Below are 20281 nucleotides of genomic sequence, written 5' to 3'. Positions count from 1 at the left end.
TCAGGGAACTAGATACCACATGCATGCCTCAAGCAAGAGTTCGCATGCCACAACTAAGGAAACTGCCAGCCTCCACTAAGGAGCCTGCCTGTCGCAACTAAGACACAGAGCAACCAAAAAAAAGAAAAAATTTCCCGTGTCTGTGTGTGTTTAAAGTATTACGTTCATGCAAGATCTGCAGTGAAGTCCTAAGGCAAGAGAGCTACCAGGATCTTTACATTAAAAAAATCTAATTTAATTCTCACAAGAACCCTGTAAAAAAATAGATATTATTCCTAATTCACAGATTGGAGGCTCAGAGAAATTACGTATTCTGTCAACTTGAGGTTGGCTAGTTGGATTCGTGCGTCCTCTACTGTGAAGGCAGGACAGTTGAACACAATCTTTCCCAGACTCCCTTGCCGCTAAATGTGGATACAATTTAAGCTCTGCCAAACAGATGCCCTTGTAAGATATTTGAAAAGTGGAAGTGAAGAAAGAGCTGTGCTTCTGTTGTTTCTGCTGGCAAGCAGGATCATGGCTTTGCTGTGGCAGCATCTTGTTTTCCATTTGCTAGCTTCCAGGGCATTGAGAGACTAGACACAGGGTATTCATCTTCTGTATGTACAGATTTAGCAGGTACACCATGGCTCTGGAGCCAGTAATTGCAGTGAAGGCAACTTCCTGATCCCTAAAGGTCGACTAAGGTACCGTCTTCCTGGAGTCAATAATTCTTAAGTTAGATTCCTGACCCCCCATCTTCTTGAATAACAACTGCCCCAGCAAACCAGCTCTGCAGCGTGGCTTGGAGCATATCCTCTTGGAGACTCAGCATAGAACCTGTTCCTCTGCCCTTCCAAGCTCTCCTGTACTGATTCTTCTCTGCTTGAAATTTGGTTTCTGCTTTACTTTGTTGAACTTTGACGAATCACTATATTAAGGAACTTGCTTAGTCAGCCAAGAGGTATAGAGCCTAGATTCAGTTCATGCCTATCAAATCCCAGAGCTCATACTCCCTCTGATGGAAAGTTATAGCGTGAAATTCATTTTGTATCTGGTAAGCGCAGATATCCAAGGGGTGTGGGGCGGGGGGATGAAGTTGGCCAAGCTTTTAGGCCTGCCTGGCCCAGAGGCACTGGTTCTTTGGCTTGAACTCTACCCTATTCTGTGCACTTCCTCCCCATTTACTAAGCCAGAATGATTTTCATTTGCCTTCTCGAGAGAACATCTAAAAGGCACAAAGGGGGCTTCCCTGGTGGCGCAGTGGTTGAGAGTCCACCTGCCGATGCAGGGGACGCGGATTTGTGCCCCGGGCCGGGAAGATCCCACATGCAGCGGAGCGGCTGGGCCCGTGAGCCATGGCCACTGAGCCTGTGTGTCCGGATCCTGTGCTCCGCAACGGGAGAGGCCACAACAGTGAGAGGCCCGCGTACCGCAAAAAGATAAAATAAAAATAAAAATAAATAAATAAAAAGCACAAAGGAGCCAATTATTGGCTTTTCAGTCACCAAAGCCTAAGCCCCAAGATCCCAGACACTAACAAAATGTCCCCAAACTGGGAGAGGCAGACAACCAAAGAGTTAAGACATGTTAAGTACGTGAGTAGGTCCTGAACTCTGTCCCTCCCACCCCCTAATCCTCAGACTGAGTCCTGGGATTGGGTTTGCAGAAAGCTTATGGGAACTCCACATCTTTGGGAAATCCTAGAACAGAGGGATTCTTGTGCTCTTTCCTGGGGAGAGTCAGGGGAGGCCCTTGGGATTCCCTGCACCCCACAAGGCACAGGAACGGATGACGTGGCCATGTCACGTCATGCCTGGGCAGCCAGGCATTCCAGGTGACAGTGCGGCAGCATCAGGAGCCCACCCATCTGAGCAGCAGGGAAGCAGGTGGGGCCAGATGGGAAGCAGGGGTGTGCTCAGGATGCCAGGATAGCACCTCAGAGACCTTTCCCACCGGTGAGTGAAGACCAGAGAGAACAGCCCTCAACAGATGCTGGACTATGTTAACAGCACCAAGAACCAGAACCCCACCTCCAGGGCCCAAAAAACTCAGTAGATTCATCCTGAATTGATGAAATAGTTTCCACCAGGGCTTGAAATTGGATTAAATCCAATTATACAAAGAAGGTTATTTTTCTTGCATATATACCCTGAGTGCTGTGCTCTCGCACTGCATAGTTTCCAGTTAATTCTGATACTGACCATCGAGAGTTATTCGTCTAGAACAGGGGTCAGCAAATTACAGCTAGGCCCTGGGCCAAATTTGGCCCACTGCCTGTTTTTTATTGTCCTGCCTATTTTTGTAGGCTAAGTAAAGCCACTCTTACGTGGCTGAGTTTGCAGAGTTGCGTAATCGCAACAAGGCCGCTATGGTGCAAAGCCTACAATATTTACTATCCGTCTCTTTACAGAAAACAATTGCCAAACCCTGATGTAGAACATGGGCCCTGCCTGGCTGTATCTCATCTGCTCTTGCACTCTTGTCCTTCTGCTGTCATCGTGGGGGCAAAGTCTCAAATCAAAATCAAAGAAAAAGCCCTGCCTTTCTCTGCTTTTAAAAATATACCTACGTTCAGATCCAGCTTTTCCTCCCTGAGCTCCCCAGAGAACCGGTTCTCCTTAGACCAGTTTTCTGTCCCCTGGTCTCCTGACCCTGCACTTGCCTAGTAGCTTCCTAGCTTTGACTTCTATTTTCTATCCTTTATGGGCTTCTCATCCTCTGCCTGTCTTTGAGTCGCTGTTTCTTAGGGTTGTCCATGGCACTCTGGTCTCCCTCTACTCACCCGGCCACGTCCCGGAATTCTCAGGAGGACCAGGTTTCACTCCAGCGTTCACCTGAAAGGAGGTGAGCTGGCCCAGGTTACTAACTTTAAGGTTGTATCCCCTTGGCTTGGATAACACCGATACCTCGACACCTAAACGGAGCACTTGATTCTCTTCCTTTGGCCACCAAGTTAGTCAATATTAGCCTTGAACAATAGCTCAGAGAGCAGAATGATCACTTGGTGGTTAATAATAGAGTCTCTGGGGTTAGATTTAGAAGCAGGAGATTTGAAGCTACACCCCTTCTTAGCTAGGAAGCGATGAGCATAGATTTTCATTATGGCATTCCAAATTTACTATGCTTTTATTTATTTACACATTTACTATGTACCAGACACTGTTAGATGCTATGAGGAGTAAAAGAGCTGAAGAAGACACAATCTATGTCTTCAAAGAATTTATTTGTAACTTTTACTCATATAGACTTGGCTCTCCACAAAAAGGATAAGAGTATTTTAAAGGCCATAAACAAGATCTTTGAAATTTTCTTTATAGATCTGTTTTAATTTTTTAATTTGGGGCATAAATACTACTTTGTTTTTTAAAAATCTAATGAAATCACACCAAGTTTTAAAGAGCTGACTAATATACTTTTAGACAATCTGATCACTTGAACTTTCAAAGGTTTGAAATGTCCTTGAGCCATTCTTACGTGGCTGGGTCCCCTGTTTATTTTTATGGCAATCATTGGCATCTTGGAACACCAAACTGGCTCACCATTCAACAGATTCTGCTCCGGGGACAGTTCTTTATCAGCTTTCAAAGTCCTGGAAGCTAATAGAGTGCCTAATACATAGTAGGCATCCCGTGAATATTTGTTGAAAGAACAAATGTAAAATTAAATAGATGAACCTACTAGTCCATTATGTTCTTTCCTCTCAAATTTTACAAACTTATCATCTGTGTCCTGATCGGGAGAATGATCACATAGGGCTTTATATTGAGTCATTTTCATGTTTCATGTGTTATACCTTATCCATCCTAAATGGATTACAATTTCATTGATTTCCCCTACAGAATTGCTCACAGATCTATTTTCCTGCTAAGTGAAATATTTGTTGAATACAGGCTATCATTACTTCCTTTTTGTTTTCTTTTGTTTGTTTTTCTTCCTCTGTCTCTTTCTCAATTAACTAGAGTACATGAAAATGTATGTTAAAATATTTATTGAATAAAATCTTATTCTCCTTGACCTTAACTTTAAAAGAGATGAGTTCAGCAATTTCTCTTTCTTTTAAAAAACAACACAAACAAACAAAACCCACAATCATAAATTCCTTCTAACTATGTGTGAGGTTGTGAATAGGAAAAAGTTTACTTATATCCAAGCTAAATACTCTAATAAGCTTTCCCTAGAAATCTATGACATCCCAATCAAGGAGAAGATGTAGGAAGAAGTAAGAGCTGAGGAGGAGAAAATGGGAAGTTATTTGGGAAAAGGGAAGAATCCAGTTTGAGGGATTTCAACAACCAGTAGAGAAAAACTTTAATAAGGAGAAAACTGCCAACCAAAAGAGGCTTACCTTTGCACCCCTCACAGGTCAGTGCATTATAGTGGTAACCGGATGCTCTGTCTCCACAAACAACACATAGCTCATCCCCTTTTATTCTCCCTGCTGATGCACCCAGTCGGGCCTTCTTTGTCACAGGAATCTCCACTACCTCAGTCTCTCCCTGGTAGAGAGTCTCAGCAGGCATTCGCCTGAGTTCATATATTCCAGGAGAGTACCACTCTTCAGGCTGCTGGGGATAGAAACCCAGGTTGGAATAATAGGAAGATGAGGAAATCTGTGGTTGAACTTGGGGAAACTGAATGTTGTTGTATTGTGAGTATGGTTCCACTTCTAGATTCTGTCCCAGAGGACCTGCTGCTTGTTCTGTTAGTACACCTGAACAAAAGTGATAACAAAACTGGAGTTAATGTCATCATTCTATAAATAAGAGAGGCAGTTTAGCATATGGTTAGGAGTACAGGCTCTAAGGAAAGATTGAAATATTTGAATATTTACATTAAAATTTTAATATAAAATTAACTTTTTTACAGTAAAAGAACTATTAACAGATTAAATGACAATATTAAAAGCTCAGAAAGATATCTGCAACATAGAGGACAGACAAAACACTCATATCATTCATATGTAAAGAGCTTTTGCAAACCAATAAGAAAACATTCAACATGGAAAAAAGGAAAACAAACAAGAATGTTTAAAAGAAAAAGAAAAAAAAGAAAGTTAAAAAAACTATTCAACATGGAAAACATTCAACAATCCACAGAAAACAAAGATAAAGGACAGGCATATATACAAATGCTATCTTTTGTCATTTCTGTCTTACAAAATCCTATGAAGTGGGTAACGGTATTATCTTCACTTAAAATTGAGTAGTCAGAGGCACAGAGTAATTAGACAACTTTATTCCTACACACCTAAGTAGCTGAGATTTGGACTTTGAGTCTGACTTCAAAGCCCATGTGCTGAATTGCTCCTCTCTGCGATAATTTCAAATGTGTGATGCTTTAAAGATTTTCTCTTCCTCCCTCTGTCCTTGAGTTTGTTAGTCCCTTCAATGCCTCCGCTTTCAGGTAACGTAGAGGTAGGCCTGCAAGACTCTGCATGATCTTACCCTTTCTTTCTTTTCCAGCCATTTCCCATGTTCCGACTTCCATATTCCTTAAATATGCCTTGCTGCTTCCAGACTCAGGACCTTTCCCACATGCTGCTTCCTGAGCCTGGAACTTTCCTCAACAGCCATCCCCTCCAAGAACATTATCTCACTATTCTCCACTTACCTCTAAATTTCCCTTTAAGTATAGCTTCTCTTGGGAAGTCTTCCCTAAACCTAGATCCCTGGGTGTCTGAACTCAGTTGTATAGTACTTACCTACCCTTCATGGGCCTCCCTTTACTTATCTGTAAAGAGAAGACTCCATGCTGCATGATGTTATAGTTCTTCTTTATGTCTAAAACCTCTATAAGTGTATGACCAACAGTTTATGGGCATTAGAATTCAGGGCCTTTCTACAACACAAAGTGGAAAATATGTATGTTAAATGCTTGTTTGAAATAAAATGCTTTCTGCATTGATACAGGAAATCACTGATGGAACACAAAGGATACAATATCTGTGCAAAATCAATTTTGTTTCTTTCATGCCCAACTTATCCATATAAAACCAGCACTGAGTCAGTATATCTGACAGTCAAAAAATTTTGGCAGTGGGGCTTTGTCTTATGACTGCAAAATGGAAAAATATAAAAATATGGAATTATTACAGAAAAAAGAGAAGCTAAAATATGAGCAAAATCTTGATCTATTTAATAACTAGCTATGGTTAAAATTTCTGGAGTGAATACAACTGAAAAGAGCTAAAAGCATTAAAATCATTCGTTTCATCTAGATTTTATCCTCCGACCCATCTTACCCTCACTCAACTTCCCATCCCCGCCCCCAGCCCCAGTTTCTCTCCATCTACCGGTCTAGTAAAGTTAAGCAACTTGCCTGAAGTCACATAACCAATTAATGACAGAATCTGGATTCTGTAGAATCTAAGGAAATGTGGAGTTGTTTTCTCCTCACAAGACAATTCCAAGATCTCTGAGCATTATTTCAACAAATCTTTCAATAGTCAAAAGACACAACGGAGTCCCAACTCAAGTCAAATCATGTTATCAATATCTGGAATCATCTCAATTAAAATGGAACGCTTTCACAAAGACATCAATTCTACTATATGAAAACAACACAAAACAGGGTAAGAATATGAGATCAGTACACAATATTATTAAATAATGCCTCTATTCCTAAAGCACATCCACTTCTAGTGTTTCACAGTGTTCCCACCAAATTTCCAGAGTAGAGACAATAAATATACAGGCAACTTAAAATTGAAAACCCCTGCATGGACAACATCCGCCAAAATGGTGGGACGAGAATAACTTGCATGAACTGACTGTGAAACCTTGAACAACTGCCTAACATTTTTCTGTTTCTTCTGTAAAATGGGGCTACTAACACCCAGCCTCGCTGTCTCATGAGGTAATTCTGAGCGTAAGATACAGTTTCTGAGAAAAAGTTTTGATAAGTGCAGTGCCATAAAAAGACATGTTTGTTTCCTAAAGAACCTAGCAAAATCTTGATTGTAATGATAGTTAATCAGTAAATATTAATACACATCAGTCTGTTTTGATGCTATAAGTTATAGGATACTTCTTTCACTCATAAGTATATTGAACACTTACAATTTGCCTGACACTGTCCTAGGTTCCGAGGACACAACAGTGAACAAGACAGATAGAAAACAGATAGAAGAGGCCCCAGACTTTCTCTTGTTTGTGTATTTGGGGTGGGGAGGGGTGGGAGTATGTCAAGGGCTGGGATAAAACCAAGTAAGCAAATACAGAATTTTCTGACAGAGCATAAGATGTGGAGAGGGCAAAGGTAGGTCAATGTTAGAGTGTACTTTCGGAAAAGGTAAATTCATTTCTATTTTAATGCAATTTATGAGTGATTTTTTAAAGAATCAGTTTATCAAGAAATAGGAGAATTTGGATTTCTTTATAACAGAAATTCTCCATGGGAGTTTAGGGAAGAGTTCTTAAATGCGAACACTTGAATGGACTCCAGGAGAGGCTGACACCCCCTGTAAAGGGAAGCAACATTTTTCTGGGTAGAGGGTCATTTGGCAGCATTTAATAGTTTCTCTAAAGGAGTACCATCAAAGGGAAATTTCTGAGATGCAAGCATTCTATAACTTTCAACATGGTAGCCGCTAACCATATGGAATATTGAACATTTGAAACATGGCTAGTAATAATGAGGAAATGAATTTTTCATTTTATGTAACTTTAAATAATTAAAACTTAAAATTAAATAGCTACATGTGGCTAATGACTGCCATATCTGACAGTGCAGATCTAAGGAGTTTGTGACCAGAACCACTGTGTACCCAAATGGGAGAATCAGGTTCGTGTACAAAGGATGGTACTTCTTAATAAACCCACAGTTAGTTTCTGATGAGCCCAATAAAGGGTTCAGATTATATCCAGTTATTCATCCCTGGCACAACGCTGATTCTAGTAAATGTTTCATGAATGTTTGTTGAAATGTTTCATGAATGGAAAAATTGCCTTCTCGGCCTTCCTTTATTTCCCAATCCATGGTTTCTTAACAGATGATATGACTTGGTTTATGAAGTTGTGTGCCATTCCTGGTGCCAGGCCTTTGTGATGTTGGTGCCTCTCCCCACCTGGTCTGTGTAGACAAATCTGGATTCAGTTCGCCTGCAACTTGCTACATGTATGAACTTGGGAAAGACATTGAACTTCTTTAAGCTTCTGTTCCTTCCTCTATAAAGCCGGGATAATATAATACACTACTATGTATAAAACAGATAACTAATGAGAACCTACTGTACAGCACAGGGAGCTCTACTCAATGCTCTGTGTTGCCCTAAATGGAAAGGAAATCCAAAAACAGAGGGGCTATATGCATACCTATAGCTGATTCACTGCTATACAGCAGAAACGAACACAACATTGTAAAGCAGCTATACTTCTATAAAATTTTTTAAAAGAAAAGCTGGGATAATATAGTAATTGAAACAAAATATAATATCTAGGTGAAAGGTTGCAATAAAGATAAACTAAGACAAAGAATGTAAACTGCATAGTGCCTAAGCGTAGACATTCAATACATTTTTGTTGTGGTTAGTCTGTGAACTCCTGGGGAATACATTAGATTACTATATATTACATTCCCTTTTCTCCTTCATTCCTGGCACCTTACAAAAAGCCTGACACAGTGTAAATCTTTAATAAATGTTTATTAAATTGAAACGATGGAAAATTTACTTCCGCAGCCTTCCAACTAATTTCCATCTCTAAATACAGTGTCAGGGGCTTCCCTTGTGGCGCAGTGGTTAAGAATCCACCTGCCAATGCAAGGGACACGGGTTCGAACCCCGGTCCGGGAAGATCCCACATGCCGCGGAGCAAATAAGCCCGTGCACCACAACTACAGAGCCGGCGCTCTAGAGCCCGCGAGCCACAACTACTGAGCCTGCATGCCACAACTGAAGCCCATTCACCTAGAGCCCACGCTCTGCAGCAAGAGAAGCCACAGCAATGAGAAGCCCACGCACTGTAAGGAAGAGTAGCCCCTGCTCGCCACAACTTAGAGAAAGCCCGCATGCAGCAACAAAGACCCAATGCAGCCAAAATAAATCAATTTATTAAAAAAAAATACAGTGTCAGTCATTTTTAAACAACACATTTAAACAAAATAACGTGCTGCCAAGTCTACAACCAGAAATATGTTCAAAATTGTAATTATTATAAAAATGATTTGAGTTTCTCTTTTAGCTGGAAATTCAAAAGGTAAGATTCTATTCTGAAAAAAATATTAAAACAGACAACATTATATTATACTGTTTATGTTTTAATTATAATCTATATTTTACTTCAGAGAAAACAAAGCGGGCTTAAAGGTAAACTCTTTACTTATCTGATTTTCCATTGACTATTGGGAGAAATCTACTGTGAAACTAGTTCAGTAAATTAATGTTTTTTGATCTCTTTTGATTTTTCTCATCACAACACATAGTTTGAAATAAATCTTATATCATTACCCTATACACACTTATACATATGTATAAATAATTGAAACAAAATTTCCGTGAAATAACACTTATCCTTACCTCTTGACGGGCACTCTGACATTTCTATTGTATTCCTATTCTATTCTATTCTAAATTTTTAATGCTGGTCGCAAGTCACAAAATAGATATCATGACCCACTGGGATCTGAGACTTGCCATTTTAAAAACACTGCATGAAAGCATGTACTTTAAAAGGTTTTTTTAAGCGTCCAAGGCATTAATGCTAGAACTGCCTAGTGTTTAACTTGGAAGAATGGTGCTAATTTTACACACTCTCCAGTGAAGAATTATAGGGAAAACACACTTGGATTTAGTCTCAATGAGATACACACCTGCCTGGAACCCTATAGAAATCACACCACCCCAGCTTCTCACCCCAGTCTTCTGGTTCTGACTGAGCCATCTTTGACAGAGATCTGTTACTGGAATCTCAAGCAAAAGTGCCCCATGTTTCCTCAGTCCAGTGGCAGAAGCCCCACCGCCAGCATCTGAGAACCTCCGCCTACCTTTAGCAGGCTTCATGCTCATCATTTCCATGGCAAATCCCAACGACGTGCAGCTGTGACAAGGACTAATTTGACCTGGATTTTCTAACTCCGGAAACTGCATTACCATTCTTAGCTTACTCACAGCAACTGAAAATGAGACTAGGTAAGGAGTGACAGAGGCCAGAGGTTGTGGGGTTTACTGATTAACTTCATTACCGAGCAGAATATTTGTAAATGTTTATGAGAAAAGTCCTCGATGCCAAATTGCCTAGTAAGCTGGAAACCAGTCTCTTAGATAAACATTTTTGGGGAGCACGTTCCAATTTAGGAATTTTTAGAGGACAGATTTTTGTTCAGTGGCTCTAAAAGTGGATTTGGGGGTCAAATGCCATGTTCTACGTCTTGACATTTGTTCCTCTCAAAAGGATACAGATTGATATAATTTTGTAATGTCAGGAAGCATTAAAGCATAACACTTAACAGCGTGAGGTAAACTAATCTGGGTTTATATCCAGTGTTATGGGTGAAAGTGTGTCCCCTCCTAATCCCATAGGACCGGTGTCCTTATACAAATGGGAAATTTGTATTTCAGAGACAGAAACTCATAGAGAAAAGACAATGTGAAGATACACAAGGAAAAAGTCATCTACAAGCCAGGAAGAGAGGCCAGGAACAGATCTTTCCCTCTCAGCCTTCAGAAAGAACCCACCCAGCTAACACCTTGATTATGGACTTCTAGCCTCCAGAAAGGTAAAACAATACATTTCTGTAATTTTAAGCCACCCAGTCTGTGGTATTTTATTACAGCAGCCTTAGCAAACTAATACACATAGGCTCCCTTGGCACTCACTAGCTCTGTGGACCATGGACAAACTCCTGAACCATTTTCTTTTCTTTTTTTTAACATCTTTATTGGAGTATAATTGCTTTACACTGTTGTGTCAGTTGCTGCTATATAACAAAGTGAATCAGCTATACATATACGTATATCCGCATAACCCCTCCCTCTTGCGTCTCCCTCCCACCCTCCCTATCCCAACCCTCTAGGTGGTCACAAAGCACAAGCTGATCTCCCTGTGCTAGGCGGCTGCTTCCCACTAGCTGTCTATTTTACATTTGTTAGTGTATATATGTCCGTGCCACTCTCTCACTTCGTCTCAGCTTACCCTTCCCCCTCCCCGTGTCCTCAAGTCCATTCTCTATGGCTGCGTCTTTATTGCTGTCCTGCCCCTAGCTGAACCATTTTCTGCCTCAATTTCCTCATCTGTAAAATGGGACTGATAACCATGCAACCTCATAGAGTTATTGATTAAGTAAAATAATATTTATTAAATGCTTAGCAGAGTGTGTGGCTACCCACCATCATCATACTGATATTATAATTATTTAGCCTTGGACTCTTGTTGTAGGGTGGCTTGCTTCCTGAGCAGGAATAATTTCTGCAGCATAACTTGTGGATACCAAGCTTGTGACTGTTGGGTATTTTCTGGAAGGGAGGACTTCAGAATATGACTCAGTAGGTCCAGGATTGAGCTTAGGGATAATGCAACCAGACACACTCTGTCACCTTAGGACAGTCTCTCAGCTTCTGCGGACCTCATTTGTCTACATCAACAGATGGTAAAACAGAGATAATAATTCCTGCTCTACTTCCCTCATGGACCCGTTGTGAAGATAAAATAACATAATACGTGTGAAAGCAGTTTTAAAAGGCAAATGTGATCTCTATAAACGTGATAATCACTGCTAAGCCATTTCTACAGCCTTTACGGGTTTACAAGGTGGTTGGTTCTACATGCATTATCTCATCTGATCCTTACTTGCACCCTTTGAGGAATGTATAATTTATGATGCCCACTATCTCTTACCCTATTTTACAGACATGGAAGGTCAACTCAGTGAAGTAAAATGATTTGTCTAAAGTCACCCAGCTATTATGGGATGAAGCAAAGGCTTTAACCAAGGTCTTCTCACTCAAAACCTTGTGGTGGAAAAGCTAAAGCACACTTGCCCTAATTGTCAAGAAAAACGAAAGAGTGATGGTTCCTAGGTGTATTTCAGCTTTGATTGCTCAACCAAGAATCACCATTTGCAAAGCTGTTCTCAATCCTCAGTTTACTTCTGACCTCGTTCTCCCCTCCTCACAACCCAAGAGCTATACTTGCCTTGAGGGACTCTAAGCTGGAAGGGCTACCCAAAGGCTAAGAACCAGGACAAACCATCTCTGAATTTTATATTTCAAGAATTCTCTACTGAGTTTTTCACTGGTCAGACAGATGAGCCTGTCTGTTGCCCTCAGAAACTTCAATACTAAAAAAGAAATGGTCAGGATAATTTAGCTGATCCAGGAGACCCTTGTTGCTGAGTGAAATTCACACAGGATGTTCTCATAATAAGACTGATAGAATCCCTTTGCTTCTTTTGCAGTGAGGACAAACCGCTTCATGCTATTTTTTTTTCCCAAGGTACATTTTTCCCCTACAGGTCTGTGCTGTTTGAAACAGTAGCCACTAACCATATATGGCTACTTAAATTTAAGTTAATTTAAATTATGTAAAATTAGAATCAGTTCCTCAGTTACACTAGTTCCATTTTAAGCGATCAGTAGCCACGTGTGATTAGTGGTTATTGCATTAGACAAAGTAAATCTGGAACGTTTTTATCACCACAGAAAGTTCTATTGGACAGCACTGTTGTAGACGGTACTTGGGGCAATGTGAATAAAATGCCAGTCACGGCAAGGAGGGGCATTAGATATGATGCTATAAAAAATAGGGACGTCCCAGAGCAAATGCTGGCAATGCTTTTCTGAGAACTATCCCTGAGAATAGACTTGGCTAACAGACTTTGAGTGAAATTATCTCACTGGAAAGACCTTCTTCACTGAGAAGGTGAACAGGAGGGTTCTCTTAACCTGAATCCGTAATCATCCAATTCCGATCCCTTGTGCTGACCATAATTTGGTTGCCTACTTACTATCTGTGGAAATTCAGCAGATTCTTTAATATCTTTAAATCTCCATTTTCTCAGCAGTAAAAGGGGAACAGTAATGGTATCTACCTTATAGGAGTGTTATGAGAATTAATATTAATGGCAAATAGTTACAGAGTACTTACAATGTGCCAGGCATTCTTCTGAGAATTCTGTTAAATAAGACAAGTAACTTGCACAAAGTTAAAGAATTTGCCTAAGACCACATACCAGTAAATGGCAGAGATGGGATCGAATGAGAGTCCACTAACAAATGTAAAATGTGCTTAGCATGACGCCTGACGTATAGAAAGCACTCAAGAAATGGTAGCTGTTATGATCACAATTTTTTTTTATCACTGTAAATGTATAAATTTGCAGTCTGTTTTCAGTCATCCTTTCTCAGTTTGGTTATTCTGAGAGCCCCTGAGACCTGTTTCTTAGCCTGCAAGGTTGAGAGCCAGGCTCTGGATGGCAATGGATTTGCCCACTAGCTGGTCAACATGCACCTCATTGCATGCATTTTCCAAACTATGCATGCCCTATCTAAAAGAAGCAGTAATTTATGTTGTCATAAGGAAAAGCTCTTCTGATATTTCTTTTCCTTCTCCCATTTCTTAACCTCATTAACAAGAGCACCAGATCTGAGAATCCTGGGAGAGCAAAAACCAAAGCCACAGGGAACTAGTAAAAAATCTTAGAGCCTGCTTCAATCTGTGGAAGAGATATGGATAAGAAATGGTAGTGACAAAACATTTAAATTATGCTAAAGCAACGTTCCATTTTGTCTGAGACAGTGGTTATCTTTCCATCTTCTGGAAACTTTTGGCTTTGATTGACCCATCAAGTCAGAACTACATTCACTTGTGTTAAACTCAGTGAGATGGAAAAAGACTTGAAATCAAATGTCAGAAATATTATACAACCCTGCATCTCAAGACCTTTCATTGTATTTTAAAACATCCAGCTGATTCTGTAACATCTGAAAGATTCTCTTAATTTAAGCAGAAGACATAGGCAAGAACCAGATTCCAATAAAAATAAAGCTACCCAGAGAAAATGAGTATCAACAGCTGAGAAAAAAAGCACAACGTTATGAGACGTAGCTAAAGGAAATGAAGCGCGAACGAATAGGATTATATAGAACCTGCGCTCCTGCCCCTTGCTAGGCCTCATTCAGAATGGGGCTTTGGAGAGACTACCAGAAAACAAAAATAAAATTTATACAAAAACGTGGATTCCATAGCTGTTGTTAGCAATGCTGTAATGCCAAGGTGAGATAGAACATGTGTTATTTTCTTAGAGGACCCAGAAATTTAGTTCCATATTGTTGGTTTTTGTTGGCTCCTTGAAAATTCTTAGCACTCAACAGTGATAAGATTAACAGAACTTCCTCCCTTTAATAAGTAGAGTGGAGTTTATCATTCTAACAACTTAAATAATAACAACTACATTTCAAACCCTGGAGTAGCGATACTGCTTTATGATGCATTGAGATTTACAGAACACTTTCCACACAGCCATTCAATCCTCCAACAAAGTGTGAAGTGAATGTCATTATTATTCCCATTTTACAGGGGAGAAAACTGAAGTTCAGAGAGTCTCAGTTGCCTCTGAGACTTTATTTCTTTCAATTTCATTGCTTATTTCCACTCACATTCATTGAACGTTTCCCAGTATCACCAAGCTAAAGGAACTGGACCCATTGTACTGGAAACATTTGGTACGGGAACATAAGATTGTACCTTTTCTTGCTTATTCTGTGCTATTATTAGAATGCTTTTCTACTTACTGAGTCTTTAAAATTCTGTGATTTTTTTTTTCTTTAGTTCTTAAACCACAATTTGCTAAAAGGATACACAGATTTTAATTAACATGCCACATTCTACCTGTTCACTATGTGAAACCATGGGAAGCTGTGGACTTTGTCATTATTACCTTTTATTATGCACTAATTGCATAAGACCCTGCCTTCTTCATCCATCAGAGAAGCCTTTATTAACCCACTAAATTAATCTTTGACCAAGTTTCCTGGCTTTCAGGAACTCCCAAAGGAAAGCAGACTTGTCTGTCTTAGGTCACCATGTCCTTCCATCCTGCATGTGGATTGAGTTACCAATGAGCTAGATTCCCATCTGGATTTGTTAGGGATGTGTGGCAGCAGAATAAGTTAAAGGACCTCACAAGGTGACTCCAGCCCCAGCTCTGTAATTCTATTCTAAGTTTCTTTCCTTCTTTTCTACAAGGGCCAGCCTAAGAAAACAGAGCTATAGAGCAAATCTCCACCTTTTCCCCTCACCTACCACCCCACCCATCTTAGCTTTCCTTTAAACATTCCAATTGATTTTGGGGGGAAATCACATTAATACTGTGTGGCAGCCCCTCCGGTGATGATGCACATCCTTGGACCCACCTCTCATTTCAGCTGCAGCTGTAGCAGATAATCACGTGCAAGCTCAGACTCACTTCACATTGGCACTCTGCTGCACATCTCTTTGCTTTCTTCCCAGAGCTTCTCCAGTGCCATAGGAGACCACCTGGCTTGATTCCACTGGGAGCAGCACTCCACCACTACCTGATATTATTTCACTTACTCATTCCTTTGCCTGTTTCTTTTCCTGTCTTCTTCCCTGCTTTATTCTAACATCCAGCATATGGTCAGTGTTCAATGTTTGGTTGGAAGAAATTATAGCCATCCACATGCAATACAGTAAACCTCACTTGCCCTTGTTATAACAACATGATGACTGTTTTTGATTACAGTTAGACCACAAGAAAAGAGTACAGCTCTCTGGCTAATTGAGCCCATGAGTTAACACTTCTGAATCTCGGGCACATCTCAAGATCTAGGAGTGGTGAGTTAGGCACTGTGCGCTACTCATCCATGAGCCACAGTCCTTACCCTGGTGCTCTGTACCCTAAGCTCAGGGTGGGAGGTCCACAGAGTCCATCAGTCTCATCAGGACACAAAAGAAGATGGGCAGGAGGAATAAAGGGGTCAAAATACTCTTTGTCCTCCCCTTTAGTGGACCTTTAGTGCAGGTATGTTTTCCCCTGGTGGAAAGAGGCATGGGGGAAAAAATGCTTAGACCTGGCCTAGAACTTAATGGGGAAGAGGAAAAGAAGTCCTAATGGTCACATGGCTCTGATTAGTTTCCCAAGAGAGGTGGACCAGATGAAGGTTTGAGGAAACTGCTCCAGCTGGGAATAACAGCTATGCATTGCAGCTTATGTATATTGTGCTATATATTCTAAGAAACCTTAAAAGAAGTGTTAGGAAACTGTATAAGAATGTGGTCCAGCAAAGGAGGGATGAGGGAAGAGCACCACTGAAAGAAAGCATGAACCACAGTGCTTCCTTAGCAATCATTTTCAGATGCTTCTAACTTGACAGCTCCTTCACAATTTTTTCTCTATCTACTTACATCTTTTTCACCTCATGACAACTGAGGTCAACTTTCAACCTGATGGGCTTGCTTAAAGTGAGCTAGTTTGTAAGAAAGATCTTACCCTTTCCTCTTGATGTATATACAAATTAGAGCTGAATGGATTTGTTTAATAATGATGACACCAGAGTTTAGATTTGGAGATCTTAAGATGCAGTCGTAAAATTTCAGAGCAGGAAATGGAGTTTATATGTGAAAAAAATCATCTCAAGTGTAATTTTCTTTAGTCTGTGATATGTACCTACAGTCCTAATCATCCTGTGAGTTCTGATGGGTAGATCACAAATTATAAGGATGTCCATACATTGATTTTTTTTTAAGGACCCATAGAAGGGTAGGCCAGGAGCAAATGGTCAAGCATCCAGACATGGAGGTAGGTGTCCGTCCCACTGCCCTTGACTGTATCCACAGGATGAAGAGAAGCCAACTGGAAGGAATAAGATGTAGCAAGTATGTCTGAGAACTAGCATTGCATAAATAGTAACTGCTGCCTTTGATCTCTCTGAGAGTTACTGATAAACATCTTTTTTCCCCCTAAACCTCTTTTCTCCTTCCCTCTATTATTTATTATTTGATTCTTATTTATCAAGTATATACTAGGATTAATAAAATACAGTCACTGTCCTTAGATACTCTTATACTGAATGCCGGCTGGTAGACATGTAAATAGATAATAAAATAATGACCCCTCCTTGGAAATGACCTGATAAACCATTGCACACTAAAGCTAATGACTGGTAGGTAATCGTATAAGCTATTGATTAATGTCTCCCAGGGCTTTCTGCAACCAAATAGGGGATCGTGCCTTAATACATTGAATTTTGTGAATTTCAAGTGTCTGCATTTTCACTATCATCATCAATCATGGTTGATATATTAATATAGAGTGAAAAACTTGGAGCATCCAAGCCTCCCAGCAGAGTTATAATGCAGAAGGGGATTATTTTAAGTCTGGCAGAAAGCTGCCCTGCCCCAACCAAAATATTGCCCCTGCCGGCATTTTGCTGATGTTCTCAATTCAGACTCTTTATAATGAGATGTTATTTTATAAATGCATAAAGTGGAGCAATAGATCATTTTATGGTATCATCTAGTTACAGATCTACTGAAAACAACTTAGTACAACTTGTCCTCAATCCAGCTTAAATGACTAATCCTGACACTGTGCCATATTTCCCCCAGCGCCAGAAGAATAGTGGAAAGGAAACCTATCGCAGAGCTATAACCTAAGTAACTTCAGACTTTAATAGGTATAATATTAAACCATAAGAATCATGATTTCATAATTTAGTACAGGCTATAATAATACTAGAATTAGCCCTAGAACAGGAATGCATTTCTACTCCCAGCTCTGTTAGTTACCTAGCCTCATGGCCTTGGACAAGTCACAGAGCTCCCTGAGTCTTACAGTCTTCATCTATGAAACAGAAGACCATTAGATTCAATGAATCCAAGGTCCAATTTACCTCTAAACTTGCATAGTAGCTAACATCTATTGAGTACTTAGAAGGAACAAAAAAATGTTCTGGATTCTCTGTTGGACTTAGTCAGGTTTTTTTCTTATGTATGTCCAAATTGCAGTTTGTTTTTACTAATATTCAAGTGAACTTGACAACTTACCAAATAAATTGTCAGAAAGAGAAAATTCATCTGTGGCAGGTAAGTGGGAGTGTTCAATGAGATTCATTTTTGATCCCATCCAAACTTTTCTGTTTGAGAATGTATCTTCGTTATGGTGGTCTTCAAAAAAATCCCCTGCAAGGTAAATAAATACATAGAGTGTTTGGGGAGGGTAGGGAGGTGATTATGAAAGAGAGGGAGAGGGAGAGAGCAAGCTAATTTTAAAAAGCACACATGGCTCCCTTTGTAGACATTTTATCATAGCTTTTCTGTACGTATCTTTCCTCAATATTTACCATTTTTACACCTCATTTGGACTTACAAATATCTAAGATATATGCTTTCAGAATAGATACTCTCTAATTTATCTGGGAAAACACCATATGTTTTCATTTGTTTCAGCACTTGGGAGATTTGGGCAAGATATGATGATATTTTAGTTATGTCTTTATTTCTTTTACATGTAGAAAAAACAGAAACAGATATAAAAGCCTTGAGTAAAATGGGATGAATTGATGATTTATTATCTTAACTTTTATTCTAAAGTTGAACAGGTCTTTGCAAAGACACAAAAGTGGTTCAAGAAAACTTCCTTCCTTCCTTCTTTCTTAAGTCGAGTAGGCATCATATTAGCAGATAAAAAATTCAAAAAGTGTTCACCCAAGATCATCTTTAATTTCACCTTTTAGAGAAAATTTCAGGGGCTTGCATTTTCACTCTCATGGTCTACCTTGGTCATATATTTAACTAGGGTAAAAGAAGTTACAGTAAAAAAAAATTTTTTAAGTGGTAAATCTCACCAAAATGTCTGAAGTTTCATCCTGAGGAGATGTCTAGAATGCATCCAAAAATCCAAGAGATGCAGTGTTCACTTCTAGCTATATCTCTAGGTCTTGTTTTCTTCTTTCCTTCCTTCCTTCCTTCCTTCCTTCCTTCCTTCCAATGTCTCCTACCTCCCTGAAAAAGTAATGAGAAAAGTTGTATAATGAAAATGTATGCTATCAGAACTTTTTTCCAAGGCTGTTTTCTGAGGATGATTTTTTAAACCTTTCATCCTATCTCCACCAAGAAATCATTTTGTTTACAAATACCTACTTATACTTGCTACTCAGAAAGAGAATACAGGGTTTTTCTTGGACAAATATTTATTTCATTAGAACTTCCCTACTATTCATGTCTCTTATTTCTTTCTCTCTCACTCAGCAAAATGTTCCACCTCAAGCAGAAGTGACAGCTCAAGCAGACATCTGGCTGCTGGTAAGGTAGTACACCAGACTACATTTGCTGCGTTCATTCATTTATTCATGTTTTCAACAAATATTTATTGAGGACTTACTCTGAACTAACCTCCGTGTTGGATCTTTGGAAATAAAATGGTTAAAGGAAAAAAAAAATCATCCAAAATCTATGACATCAAGTTTAATGAGGAATAAAGACATTAAAAAGCAATCACAGGAATACATAGATGATTACGTATTAACTTCAAAGCTGTTGATGAAGGCAACGATGAGGATGCTCTGATGGAAAGAGGCTGGGTGTGAAAAGGAGTTGAGGTAGAGAAGTAGCTGGAGGAAAATGTGGTTTTGAGGGCAATTTTTAAAGGAAGGCAATACTAGGTCACATCTAGAATACACCAGAGAGGTTGAAGAAATGAGAGAGAGAGCAGCTCCTGTGAAATGATACAAGCTGTGTCCACTGTGGGAATGCAGACACATCTGGGTCCATCTGGGAACCAATGGCCTGGCGCTACCAAAGTCTACTGTCCAGTAAGCCAAGGGGCTTTTTAGGAGAAAACCCATCCTAAAGTCAGAAGGAACCAGGAACCATGATCTTCACCTCAAAGTAAAGCCTCAGTCCTTAGAGGAATGTGTAATTCTCAATGTGGCACAGTGTCTGACCAACCCAAACTAGATTCAAGAGGCCTTCTTGCCACCCTGAGGTGAGAAGGGAAAGGGCTATAAATAAATATGAGTCTGGAAGTACTGAGGTGTAAGATAGATCTTCCAAAAGAATGCAACAAGTAGGAGAGAGCTCATTTCAACTCCACCCTCACCCTCAAACAACTCTGCCATGTATCACAGTGGAGCTTTGACTCCAAGAGGACTCCAGGCCTTTCTGGGGCAATTGTGAAACAGCAGAACCACACCAGGCATCACCATAACCTGTGGAGATGTGCCCAGCAGAGGAACCGTGACCACTGGTTGGGCACTGCTCTCCCCCATGGACACCAAAAGTAGTGGAAGAAGTGGCCAGAGTAGACTTGATTATGAAAAAACATAAAGAGACCTCAGGGCATTCCT

General features: G+C 39.9%; 1 protein-coding gene across 9 annotated transcripts in view; it reads right to left on the bottom strand.

Moving 5' to 3' along the window:
• Positions 1-18060, bottom strand: part of NR1H4 (nuclear receptor subfamily 1 group H member 4) — a 54705-nt gene extending 36645 nt beyond the window's left edge. For 4 of the 9 annotated variants that reach the window (XM_007465332.1, XM_007465335.1, XM_007465334.1 and 1 more), the window contains exons 1-2: positions 9964-10072; positions 4328-4693 (exon numbers count right to left, since the gene is read on the bottom strand). In XM_007465332.1, the coding sequence (XP_007465394.1) occupies positions 4328-4693; positions 9964-10072 (475 nt within the window). Of the gene's footprint in view, positions 1-4327; positions 4694-9963; positions 10095-17981 lie in introns of those variants that run through there. The other 5 variants (XM_007465331.1, XM_007465333.1, XM_007465337.1 and 2 more) reach the window with 2 other exon arrangements.
• Positions 18061-20281: the final 2221 nt, after the last annotated feature.

Source organism: Lipotes vexillifer, unplaced genomic scaffold, assembly GCF_000442215.2.
Source record: "Lipotes vexillifer unplaced genomic scaffold, Lipotes_vexillifer_v1.1 scaffold141, whole genome shotgun sequence".
Classification (NCBI taxonomy): Eukaryota; Metazoa; Chordata; class Mammalia; order Artiodactyla; family Lipotidae; genus Lipotes; species Lipotes vexillifer.
This window is presented reverse-complemented; position numbering and strand designations above follow the sequence as displayed.